Source organism: Terrapene carolina, unplaced genomic scaffold (genome assembly GCF_002925995.2).
Source record: "Terrapene carolina triunguis isolate 2854851 unplaced genomic scaffold, T_m_triunguis-2.0 Scaffold141, whole genome shotgun sequence".
In the NCBI taxonomy this organism is placed as follows: Eukaryota; Metazoa; Chordata; order Testudines; family Emydidae; genus Terrapene; species Terrapene triunguis.
Genome location: NW_020664492.1, coordinates 2,939,105 through 2,959,364, shown reverse-complemented (window position 1 = coordinate 2,959,364; position 20,260 = coordinate 2,939,105). Strand labels below are relative to the sequence as shown.

Genomic DNA, 20,260 nt, shown 5'->3' with positions numbered 1-20,260 from the left:
GATTTTTTTGGCTCCCAAAGACAGCGTTATATTGAGGTAGAGGTGTATGTATATTGCATTAGCACTAAAAGTGTGCTAGAAGCTTTGTAAAGACAGAAGATGACCCAGTCCTGCCCCAAAGTCTAAATCCATATGCCTGGGTTTACTTATGGAAGCAGACAGGACGATTTGGACATAAGAAGATACTTGAAGATTTGGCCCAATAAGCGTAATGGAATCCTAACCCTTCTTCCCTTGCTCAGAGATGTACCTTAACATAAGAGTTTGTTCCAAATTCTTCCTTCTCTTACATCCAAACAAATTCACAGAGGTCATGTAGGAGCCTATTATTAATAAATAACCAGTGCAAAATATTTCACTTTTGGTCGGTCCCATTTGGGGGTTATAGTCTTCCAGACAGACACACTGAGAACCTTCATAGATGCACTCCAGTTTTGCCAGTCTCAGAACACCGGAGCAGGAGGGTTTTGATGAACATGCCATTCTGTATTACTACTACTTCTCTTAATCTCCATGTTCATGGATGTATCCCGGGGCATAGTTTCCTTTCTAGTTTTATTTTTAGGGTAAGACAAGTAGTGAAAGCAGACACATCTTGCCAGATGGCAGTTATGGATTGTTACATGTCATTGCAGAATTTTGTTCCAAAGCAGTCAGTTCCTTTCCAGTACACTTTGAGCTACTCATTTATCCAGAAAGTTTTGTGAACTGGAAAAGGGGGGGAAATGATCAAGATACCACCTGATTTTCAGGTTAGTTGAGTGGTCTGTGCTGTAATCTTCTACTTATTCATGTAGATAGCTTATCAGAAGTGCAGAAATGAATCTCAGTTCCTATTCTAAGGGAATTAATGCCATCTAAATCGAAGGGAATTAATGTCATCTAGCACAGCACAATCTGGCAAGGTAGATTAAAAGGAATGAGAGACAGTTTGGAAGCTGAGAAGAAAAAAAGTTAAAAAAAAAAATACAAAATCCCTCAAGAAATCAGTGACCATCTCAAGTTGTAACTTCTATAGCTAATATACTGTATGCATCAAGAAATATTCTCTGGAGCCAGGAAATGTACTTTTCAGGGGGAAAAAGATGCATGTTATAAAAGCATACATTTATTATTGGGCTTAATTTGAAATTGAATACATCTATCTTACAATAAAGAGAGCCTTATTTGGGTGTTAGACTATACCCACAGCTAACATATTCAACTATAGTGCACTATAATTTATCTGTATCTACCATAGATATATATTACTAAGAATGTGATTAAAACACTTTTCTGGAATTGGGAGGTAGATAAGATAATAATAAGAAAAAATTGTTCCACCTTTGGGTATTAGTTATTCATTGACAACCTTAACTGAATAGTACAGCATTGGTACATAGAATACGTGTACAGTATGTAGGGTTTAATAAAAAAAATCCAGTTTGTATTGATATATTTTATTGACTGACAAATAATGTATAATTAAATACAAAATCAACATTTGTGGAAGCTTAACCCCAATCCTGTGAGTATTTATTCATGTACTTAACTTTACTTTTCTGAGTAGCCCCATTAGCTTCAATTAAAAACTCAGTCCTGTTTCATAGTTCTAAGGGGTTAAGATTATGGGACTTGTTCCTCCTCTCAACCCAGGAATGTGGCGGAAGGAATAAAAGGCATGGCCAGTGAAAATGTGAGAACGGCACCTTGAGGCCATGGGTGACCAAGTATGAGTTATAGCAGCCTTCAGATTGCTCTAATTTATGATGACGCTGGCCCTACCCTCAGCTATCTAGTATCAAGTGTATCCTGTACTGCCTGGTTTGACCAGATAATCTGGGCCTGTGTGTTCAATCTAGAAAAAAATTGGTCTTTCCTGACTTTTGAAAGGTTAACTGAGAACTGAATTAATATTGATTTTGCATATAAGTGTATATTACTTGTCAAAGAATACAAACCTCAGTCATATTTTTCAAATTAGTTGTCATGTGATTTTGCTTCTTTTATTGCCCTGATCTGACATAAAAACTGTTATTGTGATTGGGATGAAATTTTGGAAGAAAAACTTGGATACCAATTCTGAGCCCCGAGTGAAATTACACACCAGCAAGTTATAAACACCTCAAATGGGGTTGCCAGGGAAGTCCTGAGAGAATCTGTGTTATAGTTGCAGTGTCTGGACTCCTTAGAAGAATGCATTAATAGCCCTAATCTTCTATCAGGATTCTCAAAAATGGATCTCTGCATCTGTTTGGAGTCCCACTGATGTTAGCAAGACCCCCATATGGACACAGGGCTTTGCTCTAGTAGATTCCAATACACAATAGGGTCTACATATGTGAAAACATATTTTTTCTAAGTACTTTTAAACACAGTATATTTAATAATTGAGTCATCTTTTTAGCTATTTTTCACACTGAGGCAATTCAGATAAATTGGTAAATAGAAAAATTAACATCAGTTTAAAAAAAAATTAAACAATCCGAAGTCATTTTATAAGTAAACAAAAAGAGCTACAGCAGGGTGTGCAGTTATGGAGAAATTACACCTCTGTTGTGGCTAAAGGTCCTTGGCTTTGCATTTTGCCTCCAGTGCACCTGAGGCATGTAAATGATGTTCTGCGCATATACACAGACACACTCTTGTAAGAGATGAAGATAGAGCATATTCTCATTAGTATTTTACACCATTCACATTTATAAAAGTGAGAATTTGACTCAAATTAAGTTCAGAGATGCCTTATAATTATACTCTAACATCTCATTTACAAGATAGATTAGTAATATGGTCTGTATTTTCTGTTTCCAGTACAGTTGAGTCCCTTGAGTGCTAAAGTACTGTTTTACATTGCTGTACAACTGAGGGTTTAATAAATCTGTCCAATGAGAATTTCATGCACAAAGTCATTGGGATTAAGTGTTTTTTATGGCCCAGTCAACTTTTCTCTGCTTTCAGTTTTTTGAAACTCAACAGCTGCTAGCTCTTCTAAATGTTTTTGTTAACATATGAAGATCAACCACAGTAACTTAAAAAAAAAAAAAAAAAAAACTTTCAAACTACTCATCAAGCCTGATCCTAAGAGGTGCTCAACGCCAGGCAGGATCAAGCCCTTAAAGGGAAAGGCTGACCAAAAGCCATAGGCTCTTTTTCCTGATCAGCTATAATCCAGCCAGATGTATAAAAGGGATAAATATAAGTCACTCCCACTGAGTGCAGAGGTCTGAAAAAATAGTGTATAAAAATCCTTATGTTAATAGTAAAGCCTTTGGGTATCAATTATATTTTGTTTGTGAGTGCATGTGCCGGCTTCAGCTGTGAAACAGCTTTGTCTAAAGCTTTATGGAAAGGTATGTAGAGTAGTTTTGAGACTTCATTTGACTAAAAGTGATGTGGAAAGGAATTAAGCTTGTTTGTACAGATGGGCCTAGAATTAAAATACTCAGACTGGCTATTTGTGGGTATTGCCAAAATACCCTTCAATAGCACTGGTCTACAATTTTTGAGAAGTCGTCTGCTTCAGAGATAAAATGTGCTATTTATTATGTATTTTGATGTGCTGAATTCAAATATGACCATTAAAACAACTGATTGGCTACTGTTTCTAAGATATTTAAGTTTTTACATTTTATGTCTATGTATATTGTGTAGATAGTAGAGTTTTAATCATAAATTGTAAACCTAGGTCTTTTCATGTGTTTATGGTTGCTTTACATGATAATATTTCACCTGTCCTGTTTATGTAACACTTTAAAAATCAGCAAAAGGGTTATATAAATAAAATTTATTATGAAACAAAAGGCAAAAAGCTATTATGTACATAGTTTAGTCCTATTCAGTGTCTACTCGGCGCTTCTTGGCTTGTCTCTTGTATTCATTAAATGAAGCATCTCTTGTCACTGTCCAGCAATAGTCTGCAAGCATTGATGGGCTCCATTTGCCCTGATAGCGTTTCTCCATTGTTGCAATGTCCTGGTGAAATCACTCGCCGTGCTCATCGCTCACTGCTCCGCAGTTCGGTGGAAAAAAATCTAGATGAGAGTGCAAAAAATGTATCTTTAGTGACATGTTGCAACCAAGGCTTTTGTATGCCTTGAAGAGGTTTTCCACCAACAACCTGTAGTTGTCTGCCTTGTTGTTTCCGAGAAAATTTATTGCCACTAACTGGAAGGCTTTCCATGCCGTCTTTTCCTTGCCACGCAGTGCATGGTCAAGTGCATCATCTCGAAGAAGTTCACGAATCTGAGGACCAACAAAGACACCTTCCTTTATCTTAACTTCACTTAACCTTGGAAATTTTCCACGGAGGTACTTGAAAGCTGCTTGTGTTTTGTCAATGGCCTTGACAAAGTTCTTCATCAGACCCAGCTTGATGTGTAAGGGTGGTAACAAAATCTTCCTTGATTCAACAAGTGGTGGATGCTGAACACTTTTCCTCCCAGGCTCCTATGACTGTCGGAGTGGCCAATCTTTCTTGATGTAGTGGGAATCTCTTGCACGACTATCCCATTCGCAGAGAAAACAGCAGTACTTTGTGTATCCAGTCTGCAGACCAAGCAAGAGAGCAACAACCTTCAAATTGCCACAAAGCTGCCACTGATGTTGGTCATAGTTTATGCACCTCAAAAGTTGTTTCATGTTGTCATAGGTTTCCTTCATATGGACTGCATGACCAACTGGAATTGATGGCAAAACATTGCCATTATGCAGTAAAACAGCTTTAAGACTCGTCTTTGATGAATCAATGAACAGTCTCCACTCATCTGGTACGTGAACGATGTTGAGGGCTGCCATCACACCATCGATGTTGTTGCAGGCTACAAGATCACCTTCCATGAAGAAGAATGGGACAAGATCCTTTTGACGGTCACGGAACATGGAAACCCTAACATCACCTGCCAGGAGATTCCACTGCTGTAGTCTGGAGCCCAACAGCTCTGCCTTACTCTTGGGTAGTTCCAAATCCCTGACAAGGTCATTCAGTTCACCTTGTGTTATGAGGTGTGGTTCAGAGGAGGAGGATGGGAGAAAATGTGGGTCCTGTGACATTGATGGTTCAGGACCAGAAGTTTCATCCTCTTCCTCTTCCTCGTCTGACTCAAGTGAGAATGATTCTGGTGCATCAGGAACCGGCAGTCCTTCTCCATGGGGTACTGGGCGTATAGCTGATGGAATGTTTGGATAATGCACAGTCCACTTTTTCTTCTTTGACACACCTTTCCCAACTGGAGGCACCATGCAGAAGTAACAATTGCTGGTATGATCTGTTGGCTCTCTCCAAATCATTGGCACTGCAAAAGGCATAGATTTCCTTTTCCTGTTCAACCACTGGCGAAGATTTGTTGCACAAGTGTTGTAGCATATGTGTGGGGCCCACCTCTTGTCCTGATCTCCAATTTTGCAGCCGAAATAAAGGTGATAGGCTTTCTTAACCATAGTGGTTATACTGCGCTTTTGTGATGCAAAAGTCACTTCACCACAAACATAGCAGAAGTTATCTGCACTGTTCACACAAGTACGAGGCATCTCTGCTCACTTTGGCTAAACAGAAATGTGTCTCTTTGCAAAATCAAACCCTGACAAATAAGAGAGCACGACACTGTATGATTTCTAGAGCTGATATAGGGCAATTTGTTCAGCAGAGTGATGTAAGCTTCTTTATGATTGCATCATCCATGACTTCTAGGAATAACATGATGCAATTCATATCATGTATGACGCAATACCAGCTTCAGATTGCATCATTCATTGTTTTGCCTAAAAAGCAAGTACTGTCCAAACTCAGTCATAGATTTATTCATAGATCCAGTCAAAGATGTATTTTAGTCATTTCTGGTTTAAATTGAGATCCCTTCCCTTTATAACTCACTTATCCTCTGCCATTCCCAAGTCAAGGGTCGTATATACTGACCCAATAGCATATCTTGAAAACTAGAGCCAAACAACAATTTTAAGCATCATTTTCGTTCTCAGTGACCCAGAATTAGTAAAGTTTGACTACATTTATTTCAGAAGCATTTTGGCTGTAGAGCAGTGTAATCTGGGTATTGTACCTGAATAAAAATTGGTTCAAGTGTGTGATGATTCAATGTAATACATAAAGGTTCTGAGTCTTCTCTGACTTACACTGATATAAATCAGGAGTATCTCCATTGAATTTTGTGGAGGCATGTCAAGTTAAAACTGATGTAAATGAGAAGATTCAGGTTCAAAATATCTACGTATAAGATAAATATGAGTGTACATGAGGATAAATACGTTATGGAACCATAGGGCCACATTCTGCTCTCAGTTATAATGGTGTAGAAAGCAGAGTAACTCCACTGAAGTTAACGAAGTTGTACAAATGTCAAAGTGGAGTAAGTGATATCAGAGTGAAGCCCTTATTCAACACTTTGAAATGGCCAAAGCTAAAGGACCTGGCCCACATGCAGAAATCCCATTGGCATCTATGGCTGTTTTACAGGCAGAGCAGTTGCAGCTTTGGGGTCTTTATCCTGCACAGAGAAGACTCGTATTTGATTTAGTGGCCTACACTTGCAGCATATTGGTACAGCAGTTAACTATGAGCTGTCCGGTTCCAAGAGTAACCTATTAGGACAAGTTATGAGGTGATCTCAATGTTGATGTACATTACATGCAGATAACCAGCATAAGATAACATTAAGGTGGTGTAACTTACCGACTGAAGGGGTGAAAAGATGGGGTTGTAACAGAGGAAAAGCAACCCATAGCAGGGAGTAAGCAGGTGTAAGATAAGTGGGAAGAAGGGGCTTTTCCTATACCTTCTTATTTCTTCCTGGTACTTGCTTGTCCTACTACAACCCTGTCCTTCAACCTCAAAAACCGCCACCACAGTTTGCACCAGTTGACCCCCTTGGTTGAAGTCTCTGAAAAGAGGCTGAGTATTGAAAGCATCATAGAGACTGACTTATCCTCCCAACCTAATGGTGGCCTATCCAGTGGGGAAGCTTGCACAGCTGATGCATATGATGTAGCAGATAAAGAAAAGATTTCAGTCTCCGAGGCTTTAAATCTGGCATCTCTCATGAGCATTAAATTCTCTCACACAAAAATCAATTTGATGTTTTTGTTTATGATCTCTATTCATTTTATCTTATAAAAATGGAAAATGCTTCTTTCTCTTTCTGAAAACATTTGGCACATGTTCTAAACTCTAAGTGTTGAATTAGGCAACTTTCCAGTAACTCCCTTCCAGCACATCTAAATCGAGATTACAGCTGTCCTTTTGGAAAGGCATACATAACTCAGCATGTGGGAAACTGACTGACATTTTCTCTTCTCCTTTTCAGAGTGTCTCCTCTGCAGAAGTCTGAAATAGTAGACATGGTAAAGAAACATGTAAATGCCATCACATTAGCCATCGGAGACGGTGCCAATGACGTGGGAATGATCCAGACCGCGCATGTGGGAGTCGGGATCAGTGGGAATGAGGGCATGCAGGCAACCAACTCTTCTGATTACTCCATAGCACAGGTCAGAGGCACTAAAAAGCAGCTGCCATGTTCTGTTGACAGAGGTATCAGCTGTGTGGCAGCATAAGCACTTCATTGCTGGCTTTCAAGCCGAGAGAATCTTTGTTCATATCCTCTTTGAGACTGCCATCTAAAACTGATACCTTGGATGTATTAGGGATCATTTTAGTTTTGATCTTGTACCCTTTGGGGCAATGATCAACCCTTTCCTAAAGGCTTAGGTTTCTTCTTGCCAGCTGTGGAACATTCAAACTGTTCAGTAAGCAGGGAGAGGCGCCATTCATGACAGTTACATTTAATGCCCTTCTAATTATAATTTATCTTCCTCAGTGTGCTCTTGTCACTGACACCTGTTGGTGAACTATATTAATGTCCAGAAGAGGCAGATGATGATGGGACATTTTTATTTTGAAGTCTCTTTACCACGTTTTTCTTAAACTACTAAAGAATCAGTTATTCAAATACTAAAGAGCTGGTCAATATTTTGAGATAATTCAGGCAGTGACAGTGACTAGGGTGCATGCTCCCAACTTATCCCATCAAATTCAGCACTGATTACTTTAGAGGCGGCAGTGGGACGAAGCCATGCAAATTGCGCAAGCTCTTTGTTTAATTGAACAAATCAAAACATAAACATATTAAAAGCAGCACAAGAAAGAAAAGAGACTTTTGCTAATGTACATGTAATGTGAATATTGTTTATTTACAGTTAAGGTATCATATGTTCACTTATCACTTGTGATAAGAAAATCTTTAATATTTGGTAATAGTATAAGAAGGCTAGATTTAAATCTAGAACGGGGTAATGACCAAAAGTCATTAGTCTGTTGGCTCTTTGGTAGCCTGTGAGAAATGAGTTGGGATTTCATGCCACAAGCATGTAGGCAGCCATCAGATGAACTCACTATGAAATCTTCCTTTACAGTTGATACTAATTGGCACCCTTATTGGAAATTTCCGCAGAGAGCTGAAGGATTGGAAGGGCAGAAAGGCAAACTCCCCTTTTACTCCTCGAGGCAGTTGTTCCTGAACAGGTTGACCCATTGACAGAGCAATAAAGGAAAGGTGCACTGCTACCATGGTGTATGTGTTCCATGGTCAGGCAGAGGGCTTCTGTATTCAGGAGTGGTCATCAGAGAATTTTCACAAGCACTAAATGCACTTTTAAAATGTCAGGTTAAAAACCTCATCAGATATTAGTTCAGTAATAGACAGTAGTTTACTGCAAGAACACTTACACAGTATGACACCAAAAGTGTTATACACCAGGACAACCTTCAACTGCCTTGATCACAATGGTTACACTGTCCAGCAGTGGTCTCTACATTACTAATTTTCTAACCTTCTACCATATATTACTTTTGAGGCACAATTCATTTAAAAAATCCGTATTTACAAGACTTCATAAGATTCAATTTATTTATTAAAATGGCAGTGTAAAAGAATAAGTAGGTAGTCAGAGTTTTGTCCATAGATGGCCTATCACATTTTATTAACGCCTTTGGCATTTATTCTAATAACTTTAAACCTGATGAAATCATTTGATATTCATGTGTCGCTTTTGGATGAATATAAGAATGGTGAAAATGGGTTGTGCTCAGTTTAACTGTGGTTTGGGATTATTGACCATAGCAATAGAGATAATGTTATAGTTAGGGCTGTCAAGCGATTAAAAAAATTAATCGTGATTAATCATGTGATTAAACAACAATAGAATACCATTTATTTTAAATATTTTTGGATGTTTACTACATTTTCAAATATATTAATTTCAATTACAACACAGACTACAAAGTGTACAGTGCTCACTTTATATTTATTTTTTATTACAAATATTTGCACTGTAGAAAAACAAAAATTGTATTTTTCAATTCACCTCATACAAGTACTGTAGTGCAATCTCTGTATCATGAAAGTTGAACTTACAAATGTAGAATTATGTACCAAAAAAAACCTGCATTCAAAAATAAAACCATGTAAAACGTTAGCGCCTACAAGTCCACTCAGTCCTACTTCAGCCAATCACTCAGACAAACAAGGTTGGTTACAATTTGCAGGAGATAATGCTGTCTGCTTCTTGTTTACAATGTCAACTGAAAGTGAGAACAGGCGTTCACATGGCACTGTTGTAGCTGGCATTGCAAGATATTTATGTGCCAGATGCGCTAAAGATTCATATGTCCCTTCATGCTTCAACCACTATTCAAGGGGACATGCTTCCATGCTGATGATGGGTTCTGCTTGATAACTATCCAAAGCAGTGCGGACTGACACATGTTAATTTTCATCTTCTGAGTCAGATGCCATCAGCAGAAGGTTGATTTTTCTTTTTGGGTGGTTTGGGTTCTGTAGTTTCCGCATCAGAGTGTTGCTCTTTTAAGACTTCTAAAAGCATGCTCCATGCCTCGTCCGTCTCAGATTTTGGAAGGCACTTCAGATTCTTAAATCTTGAGTCGAGTGCTGTAGCTATTTTTAGAAATCTCACAGTGGTACCTTCTTTGTGTTTTGTCAAATCTACTGTGAAAGTGTTCTTAAAACGAAACATGTGCTGGGTCATCATCCAAGACTGCTATAACATGAAATATATGCAGAATGCGGGTAAAATAGAGCAGGGGACATACAATTCTCCCCCCAAGGAGTAGAGTCACAAATTTAATTGATGCATTATTTTTTTTAACGAGCATCATCAGCATGGAAGCACGTCCTCTGGAATGGTGGCCGAAGCATGAAGGGGCATACAAATGTTTAGCATATCTGGCATGTAAATACCTTGCAACGCTGGCCACAACAGTGCCATGCGAATGCCAGTTCTCACTTTCAGGTGACATTGTAAATAAGAAGCTGGCAGCAGTATCTCCAGTCAGTGTAAACAAACTTGTTTGTCTTAGCAATTGGCAGCATAAGAAATAGGACTGAGTGGACTTGTAGGTTCTAAAGTTTTACACTGTTTTGTTTTTGAATGCAGTTATGTAACCAAAAAAATCTGCATTTGTAAGTTACGCTTTCACGCTAAAGAGATTGCACTTCAGTACTTGTATGAGGTGAATTGAAAAATACTATCATTTTTACAGTGCATATATTTGTAATCAGAAATAATAATATAAAGTGAGCACTGTGCACTTTGTATTCTATGTTGTAATTGAGATCAATATTGAAAATGTAGAAAAGCATCCAAAAATATTTACCGTATATACTCGTTCATAAGCCAAATTTTTTAGTAAAAAAGGGAAGCATCAGAGAAGGGGGTCGGCATATGTATGTATGTATGAGAGGTGGGACACAGCCCCTCCCCCCCAACAGAGGGAGCAAGGAGAGGCAGCACAGCCAGAAGGGAAGAGGCGGGGCCAGAGTATCTCCGCTTCTGGCCACGCTGCTTTCCCCCCAGCCTCCGAAGCAGCTGCAGCTCCAGGAATGGCAGGCTGCAGCTGTGCCGCTTGGCCCCGCCCCCTCCCCCCCGAGCAGGCTGTGGCCATGCCGCCGGAGCACGCTGCGCCCGTGCCACCAGGCCCAGCCTACTGGAACATGCTGCGGCTGCGCCACCCAGTCTGGCCCGCCAGAGCAGGCTGCAGCCGCGCTGCCCAGCCTGCCGGAGCAGCTCCAGCCAGGTCAGAGACATCCTCTCCTGGCCCTCCCCAGATAAGGTGGGAAGGGATGCGATGGGGAGAGTGTGGGGGTCCCAGGCTAGGGGTGGGGTCATGTGGGGGGAGGTCACAGGGGTTACTCCCCTGACTCCCAGCTTCTCCCCCCCAAAAAAAATTTCCCCACCAGTTGCTGTCCCGGCCTGTCAGGGTAAGCAGCTGGTGCGCCGGGACACTTTGTTTACTTAGGTTTACCTCCGTGCCTGCGGACGCTCGAGGTAGACAAATGATCTCGGCCTGCCAGCGGTTTATCCTGATGGCCCGGGAGCCAAAGTTTGCTGACCCCTGAATTATAGGGTCGGCTTATGAACGGGTTATAAAAATTTTCCATTTTTACTTATCCATCTTGGGGGGGGGAGGGCGGCTTATAAACGAACCAGCTTATGATCGAGTATACATGGTAATAAATTTCAATTGGTATTCTATTGTTATAAGTGCGATTAATTTTTTTGAGTTAATCGCGTGAGTTAACTGTGATTAATTGACAGCCCTAGTTATAGTTAATGCTTTTATTTAAGTTGCGGGCAACAATAACATGCAGTTTTAAGTTTGGAAACAAAATTTAAAATCACATGGAACTGTTTGTCTTAGATGGGAGAAGAGTGTTTTTATTACCTGAAAGATTACAGTATATTGCTGTGTTATCATGAATCAAATTTGTGTTGTGTGCTGATTAGTAAAATGAGACAGAGTTATTTGCAATAGGAGAAATACTAGGCTAAAATAACACTAAATAGTTTTCAAAAGGAAAACTTAGGCTTCATATGGTATATTTTTAGCATATACTTCTGCATTGAGGAAGAACTTTAGTGGAAATTATATGCACGCCTTGAAGGGAGAACGTTCTTCTGAGTAATTTAAGTAGACCACTGTAATGTAGTATCTTATACCCAAATGATACTTCCAATCCAGTGATTCCAGAAGTGGGCACACGTGGAAAAATAAAGCTCTATATAAAGACTCACTAAGGATTCCACGAGGAATCCTATAATGAACTAAACAAATAAAAAGGAAGTTTGCCTCTGACCCAGGGCCCAAAGAATAACTTCCACTCATACAGAGACTATGTTTGAATCCTCTTTTTTTTTAAATGTTCTTGTCCCCATAATTCATTTTCAAAGAATTCCTAAACCAAAATACTGAGGTTCTTTACATGGTTCTAAAATTTAATAAAACTTTTTATTGAAAGATACTTTATATGCAGCGGAGGAATCTGGAGTGTCTTGGGATCATTGCTTTTTTGAATACTTTAAAGGGGAAAAGTGCTCAGGGAAATTCTTCCTTTAAAATAAATGTTGGGTTCATGGTTCAGTTTTGTTCCTAGGAAAGCCTGGGTTGTATTCTAGATGTTTTCTTTTTCCTAAATTTCACCCAGTTGTATTAAATAATGAGTACTGGTACTCTAAAACACCTTTTTATTTGGTAGTGCATCTCTCATTTTTAGATCAAGACTGGATATCTTTCTAGAAGATATGTTATAGCTCAAATAGAAGCTATGGTTTGATGCACAAATTGCTGGAAGAAGTTATATGGTCTGTGTTATGCAGGAGGTCAAAGTAGAGGATCATAATGGTCCCTTTTGGCCTTACAATTTTTATAAATCTCCTGGCACCCATGTATGCTCTGTATCTCACTTATTATTAGACCCCCCCCTCTTCCTGCAAACACTTACTCATGTAAGTAACTCAATGCATGTCAGTAGCTCCACTGAGCTCTGTTAAAATAAAATATGGCTGTTTTATTTAATTCCTTGTCAAAGCTCAGTGGGACAACTCACATGTATTTAAAGTATCAGAACCTTATTCTTTCTGAGTGGCATCATTTCCTCAGCTCTTTTAGGTAGCACTTTTGCATTTTCTTGAGCGATTACAAACCCAGTGAGTAGCATTATAGTAACTAAATTGTTAAAATCGTATGAGTTATGGCTACACCATTTGTGCAGTTTTTCCTCTTTGGGTTATTCTACAGTATATCGATAGAATACATGCCAGCCTTGCTGGAGTTTACACTATATGTAAAAGGATGAATCTTGGGAAGCATTAAAGTTGTGGCAGGACGGAAGAGAGCGTGTAGGTTGATAGGTAGTTAATGGGTTAGTACATTTATTAGCCATTCACTTTTGGTTATCTACTTTCCAATCCTGATGTAGGCTGGATAGAGACTGAACCCAAACTGAATTATAATGTGGCTTGCTTTGTTTTCTATTTTGCTGAAATACCGCCAGAGAGCCTGTTCTTGTGGTATTTGCAGCAAATGCATTAAGTCCTGGAGATCTTGGGGGAGAGGCTATATATCATGACATTTCTAGCTCATGTTTGGAGATCCCAGAGTTTCAAATGGGCTTTGGATGAATAATAAATTTGAACTAGAATTTGAAACTTGAACTCCAAACCTTTTGAGGTGGCATACCACTAGCCCAGAAGTGGAAATGAGTTGCTTGGCATCCTTCTGGTTCCCAAAAACCACCACACACAATGGTGAAATTCATTCTCTTCTCATGGGAGGCCTGAGGCTGAACTGAAAGGAATGTTACAAGTCACAGGTGGGTTCCTTGACAGAGCCTGTGTGACAAACACATTTCCTGCCCACACTGTGGGCTTGATCTTGCTCTCATTGAAGGCAATGTGAGAAATCCCATTGAATTAAATAGGAGTAGAACTGAGTCATCTTTGTGGTTCAAACCAGTATTATTAGGCACCAATTTCCATACACATTAGATTCATTTACTAATTGGGTTTATTTAAGGGGAAAAAAGGAATCTACTACTTGTTTTAGATGCTCATATTATGACCACATTTATTATCGAGTGAACTGTAAATGTTCATAAAAATGTATTTGTTCCCATCTTCTTTCAAAAGCTGGTAGTGTTCTTTTTCTTTTTTCAGCACTTTACCTTGAGTCTCCATTTTAGCCCAGAAGATTTCTAATTACCACATTGCTCCTTTTAAAACACAGAGAAGAGCCTTGTACCACACACTTATTATTAAACCCTCAAACACAGTCATCTTCTCTTGCCATTAAATAAGAGTTTACATTTATAGTTAATCCAGTAGGCCCTATTATGTTAACCTTGCCTCATTTTTCTATCAGGATAGTAATAATAATTGAAGGCTTCTTCCTGTTTAAAGCAAATGAAGACCAAATTTATGGAATCATGTTTAAAAGATTTATTCCAAAAAAGGAATGTTTTGCTGTGATTTTTTTTAACGTTTTGTTTGTGGGTAATAATCTATCAACATTACTCTCATGGAAAGGAAGTTCTTGGAATGGATTTAATAACTGATCTAAATTTTATTTACTTTGTATAGAGAGTTGTAAAATGTGAGGCTATTTTTACTTATGTCCATTTTTCTTTTTCTAGTTTTCTTACTTGGAGAAACTATTATTAGTCCATGGAGCCTGGAGTTACAATCGAGTGACCAAATGCATATTGTATTGCTTCTACAAGAATGTGGTCTTGTATATTATTGAGGTAAGAACAGTCAAGAGGATGGACTTTGGCAAACAGTAACAATTGCAATTAGTAAATTAAAATTAAATGCTCTCTTCGCATGACACATATTCATTTTGTGGAGTTCGCTGCCAAAAGATGTCACATAGTGAAGCTGGATTTTAAAAGAGGTTGGATACATTTATGACCTTTAATACTATGTGTAGTTATGCCTGTTAAGATTTGGGAGAAATCAAATATCATGTTTCAGGTGTAAACTGATTGTAGCAATGGTCAGGAAGAATCATTCCCTAATGCACATTATTGCACATTTGGCCGTGTACATCATGAGGATACTAGATTTGATGGATCAATCATCTGATCTGGTATGGCAAATTCTGTGTTGCTGAACCAGTGCTCAAAATCATTTAAAAAAATAGTTGAAGGTTTTTCTTCATTCTTTCCAATAAATAGATGCTAAGAGGGAGGGATAATAAACAACAAAATGAGAACCTTATAATTAGCCAGCCACTTAGAGTAGATTACAGGAGACAGTAGGTCAGAAATGTTTTACTGTTCAATAAATCATACCATGGTCTGTGTACATATCTGACTCCCTCAGGGTCTAATAATCTTTTATTAGGGTGACCAGATGTCCCGATTTTATAGGGACAGTCCTGATTTTTGGGTCTTTTTCTTATATAGGCTCCTATTACCCCCCCCACCCCCGTCCCGATTTTTCACATTTGCTGACTGGTCACCCTAATTTTTATGCATGTATTATTCTCATGGAGAACAGAAGTTCTCAGCAAACATGTTCCATTTTTTCTTATATGTATCTGAATGACCTCTACTTTTGGAGTTCATCATTTCCAATACAGTTCGAAGTCTATTTACTACATGTGGTCAGCTGCCATAGTATTGAAGAGTCAAACTATCATTTCCAACTGCACCTTAGAGCAGGGGTGGGCAAACTACGGCGCGCAGGCCGGATCTGGCCCATCAGGGCTTTGGATCCAGCCCACGGGATTGCCCCCCATGGCGCCGTGGGCCCTGCAACGCTCTCAGAAGCGGCCCCCAGGCGGGGGGGGCAGAGGGCTCCGCGTGCGTTGCCCTTGCCTCCAGGCACCAACCCCTGCAGCTCCCATTGGCCAGGAATGGGGAACCACGGCCAATGGGAGCTTCGGGGGAGGTACCTGGAGGTGCATCAAGGGCAGTGCACGTGGAGCCCTCCGCCCCCCCACCCGCTCCCCCAGGGGCCGCAGCACTTCCTGGAGCGGCATGGGTCCGGGGACAGGGCAGGCAGGCAGGGTGCCTGCCCTGGCAGTGGTGTGCACCGCTGCCACCCCGGAGCCGCTTTAGGTAAGCGGCGCTGGGCTGAAGCTTGAACCCCTCCTGCACCCTGCCCCCCAACTCCCTGCCCTAAGCCCCCTGCCTGCACCTCGCACCCCTCCTGCACCCCAATCCCCTGCCCTGAGCTCCCTGCTGCACCCTGCACCCCCGTGCACCCCAACCCCCTGCCCTGAGCCCCCTCCCACAGTCCACACCACTGCCCTGAGCCCCCTCCTGCACCCCAACCCCCTTCCCTCAGCCCCCTCATACAACCCGCACCCCTCCTCTGCCCCAATCCCTTGCCCTGAGCCCCTTCTTGCACACCGCACCCCCTCCCACATCCCGCACTCCCTCCCGCACCCCAACCCCCTGCCCCGGCCCTGCATACAATTTCCCCACCCAGATGTGGCCCTCGGCCCAAAAAGTTTGCCCACCCCTGCCTTAGAGACTAACAAATTTATTTGGGTTAAGGTTATAAATTCTCCTTCATTATAAGATAGATTCTGATTGTCCTCTGTCTTTGCCAAAACTTAAATCCATGTACCTGATATTTCACAGGCATGGTCTTATCATAGTGTAGAAATTTTCATAAAGTTTTCAGACAAGGCATTTTAGGAGATGGGAGGGTTCTAGCATGACCTGATCTCACTCATTGAATATTTTTCTAGCCAGTTTTTTGGCTCATATTTACAAAACTGTTTTCAGTAAGAGGATCTAAGTGTTGCTGGAGATGAGAATAATTGTATTCATTAGTGCTGAATAATTAATGGAGCATTGCGAATTTTTTTTAAAATAGGCATTTTTTCCCCTCTCTTCGTTTGGAATACCCTTAGCAGCTTCACAATTACTTTTCTTTCTCTAGGAGTTCTATTTCCATTTCATAGACTTTTTTAAAAAAAAATACTGATTCTTATAGATTATTGTATAAAATGACTCTGCTTCAATAATTGTTACAGCTAATAAAAATATTGTATAATACTATAGGGCTAAATTATAACTACCCCAATGTGAAAAGGCTGAAAAATCCACTCATGGAACGGCTGAAGATTGGTGGTGAACTTTGTGACCTGAGGTGTTTCTGTTAAATCATCTTGTTGTGGGGAGGGGTCTTCCTAACCATAAGTAAGGCTAAGATTTAATCACAGGTATTTTTAGTAAAAGTCATGGACATGTCACAGGGCAGTAAAAAAAATTCATGACCCCTGACCTGTCCATGACTTCTTCTATAAGTACCCCTGACTAAATCTTAGGAGCTCTGGGGGACTTCAGGGGTGCTGCTGGTGTTCTGGGCTGGGGGGGGGGGCCTCCAAGCATTGCTGGTGCTCAGGGTCCCAGGGTGCCACTGGTGCCCAGGGGGCAGCAGCCCAGGGTGCCACTGGTACTTGGGGGGGGGGGGGGGTTGGGGGGCAGCCTGGGGGGCCGCTGGTGCTCCAGGGTGCAGGGAGGCTGGGGCTGCTTGGGCAGCCCTGGGGTCAGCTGCACTGGCCACTACAGAAGTCACTGAGTCCCAGAAAGTCACAGAATCCATTATTTCTGTGACCTCCATGACAGACTCGCAGCCTTAACCATAAGATGTCCTGAGATGATGCTTAAAATGCATGTCTATTCTGAAAGTACCCTGTGTAAAGATGGCCTCTTCTTTCTATTCTCATCTGCTTCCTTTGGGTATTCAGAGTCCTGTCTCCTTGCTTCACTGACAAATTAACTTTTACTCCTTTTTAGTTCTGTTGGCACTGCAGAGCCAGTACAGCTAAGAATGAGCTGGATTCCATTCTGGCTAATGCATCTGCATAACAGAATTGTTAATGAGTAGTTTCTGTTGCATGGCCATATTATGCCCCCAGTTACACCTGTATATCTGCATTACATATTTGTAAGATTCACTCACAAGGAAGTTGCTGCTGGCAATGGGGTATAAGTGGAGGCAGAATTTGAAGCCCATGGGGTTGCACCTGTGTAACTGAGGCAGGGCCGGCTCCAGGCACCAGCGTAGCAAGCTGGTGCTTGGGGCGGCACATGGAAGGGGGCGGTACGTCCAGCTCTTCAGCGGCAATTCGGCGGCGGGTCCCTCAGTCCCTCTCAGCGGGAAGGACCTGCCGCCGAATTGCCACTGAAGAATGAAGCGGCGGCAGTAGAGTGGCGACGGAAGTGCTGCAGATCACGATCGCGGCCTTTTTTTTTTTTTTTTTTTTTTTTTTTTTGTCTGCTTGGGGCGGCAAAAACCCTGGAGCCGGCCCTGAACTGAGGGCAAGAACTGACCTACAGAATTGATACTAGTGATGATACCCAACCTTGAGAGCACTCATTTTTTATTTTCAGCTGCCATGTTGACTTTTCAGCACTGGCACTTTGGAAAAAAATTATATTTATAAACTTAGCAAAATTGACCTGGAAACTGAGATACAACAAATATGCAACCCCAGGCTACTATCCTTGGAGTCACTTTCCAGACCACAATTAAACTTTTTGCTTTCCACAAGGAAGATCGTGATGTTTTGCATTTCTAGTGTGAGACCTTTGAGTGCCATTCACTCTTTATGTGGAGTGGTGATCACAGAAAAGAGAAGCTCCACCATGACACAAAACCCACAGCTCGTGAGATTCCCACCTCCATCTACTGTGGTGCACACCCTTGAGTAGCTGCTGCAGTATTATTGTTTGTTCCCTGACACTCTGAACAAGCTTGGCCTTTACCTCCCACTGTCTGTTTTGACTTGCCATGTGCAGAGAGATTTTTCTTCGACATCACAGTGAAACCAGAGTTTGTACCTGAATTACATTCCAAGCTAATTTTCAAAAGACTCTACTGAGTAAATATTTTTAGAGTTGAACTGAAGAGCATGTCTGTCAGAGTGACAGGGCTGTTAGTTGTGCTTTTTCTACTGTTAAGTGTTTTGTTTTCACTGGAGGTTTAACACCTGAAGTAAGCTTTATGTAACTGAATTTCACAGGTCTGCAATACTGAGTCTCATTGTAATTCTTTTTGTTCCTGCCTCCTCTCATACAAGCCACAGAGTAGAAATAATGACAGGTTTCAGAGTAGCAGCCGTGTTAGTCTGTATCCGCAAAAAGAACAGGAGTACTTGTGGCACCTTAGAGACTAACACATTTATTAGAGCATAAGCTTTTGTGGGTTACAGCATCCGAAGAAGTGGGCTGTAACCTACAAAAGCTTATGCTCTAATAAATTTGTTAGTCTCTAGAGTAGAAATAAGAGATTGTTCTCAATGAGGAAGCCTGAGTACAGCCAGGCATGAAAGTCAGAGCTTCAGTTAGGAGAGGAGCAAATATGGGTTAAACCAAGAATGAAGAACTGTCTGAAGAACTTGTCCTCTGCCCCCTTTCTCCAACATCTCTGGGTGCATGGATCATCATATAGCTCAAAACCAGTAGCAGATTTAAAAATTGGTCCCAGAAATGTACCTAGTGAGAGCACAAGGAGGAATCTAGCAATATCATCTCACACTGTGACTTTCCACGCTTTTGTGATTAATTTCCTCCAGCTTCTTGGAAAGGTATTCAAAAAACAAAATTATGGGTCTAAATATCCAATGCACTCACCTTTTTTGTGCTGTAGGTGTTACTTGTACTAGAGTCTGCTGAGCTGACACTGGTCACTTCTTTGTTCAATGGGGGTGTGATGGTATTTTGGTGAATGGGGGTGAGGTTGTATTAAATTCTCTAAATACATAAGCTTGCTGTTTAGCTCCATTTCATTGGGCATACATTCCAGCAGCATATTAAAGCTGTCTCCTGTGACAAGAGGTCTAAAATGTTGGAGCAGAATAGAGCCCTTAGATGAAAGAGAATGTGGGAAAACATCAAGAAAAAATTAAGTCCTCGTACTCTGCAGATTTGGATTGGAGCCCATTTAATATTTGTGCTTTTTGTTTTTAAATGAAGAGAACTTTAATGCTTATGAAACTTCCAAGAATGACAGCCCTGGAAGTTAAAGTCTTTTGGGTCTGATTCTCCTTTGCCCCAAGGCCCCTATGTGCCATTCTGGCAGTGTCTTAAAGAAGATGTAAATGTAATTTTCACTTGCTTAAGGCCCAGTTATGCTGCCAGTGCAGTGCAAAGAGACCTTTCTATAAGTGAGAATCACGCCCTTTATCCATCGAGCAGGTTCAGCAAAATCAGCAGTGAAGTTTCCCAGTTCTGCCAGGCACTGAACTGTGAGAGGGTAATTCTGTTTGTAAAGTGACCAAGATGGTAAGAGGAGCAGAACCCAAATAAAATGCCTTTTTGCCAGGTGCACTCTTAGATTCCTGTTGTCTGTCTGCAGGAGAAGATTACTTAAATCTTCACACTGCACTTTTATGCTGTCCCAGAATCACCCCTGAAACATGAAGTCAGCAAACAGACTCCACTGACAAATAGCTGGA

At 40.8% G+C, this 20,260-nt stretch overlaps 1 protein-coding gene across 1 annotated transcript in view; it reads left to right on the top strand.

Annotated features, from left to right (window-relative positions):
* Nucleotides 1-20,260, top strand: part of LOC113406801 (phospholipid-transporting ATPase IB) — a 408,364-nt gene that overhangs the window by 313,605 nt on the left and 74,499 nt on the right. Inside the window, exons 25-26 of the mRNA XM_029911979.1 lie at nt 7,293-7,476; nt 14,475-14,585. Coding sequence (XP_029767839.1) covers nt 7,293-7,476; nt 14,475-14,585 — 295 coding nt within the window. The remainder of the gene's footprint in view (nt 1-7,292; nt 7,477-14,474; nt 14,586-20,260) is intronic.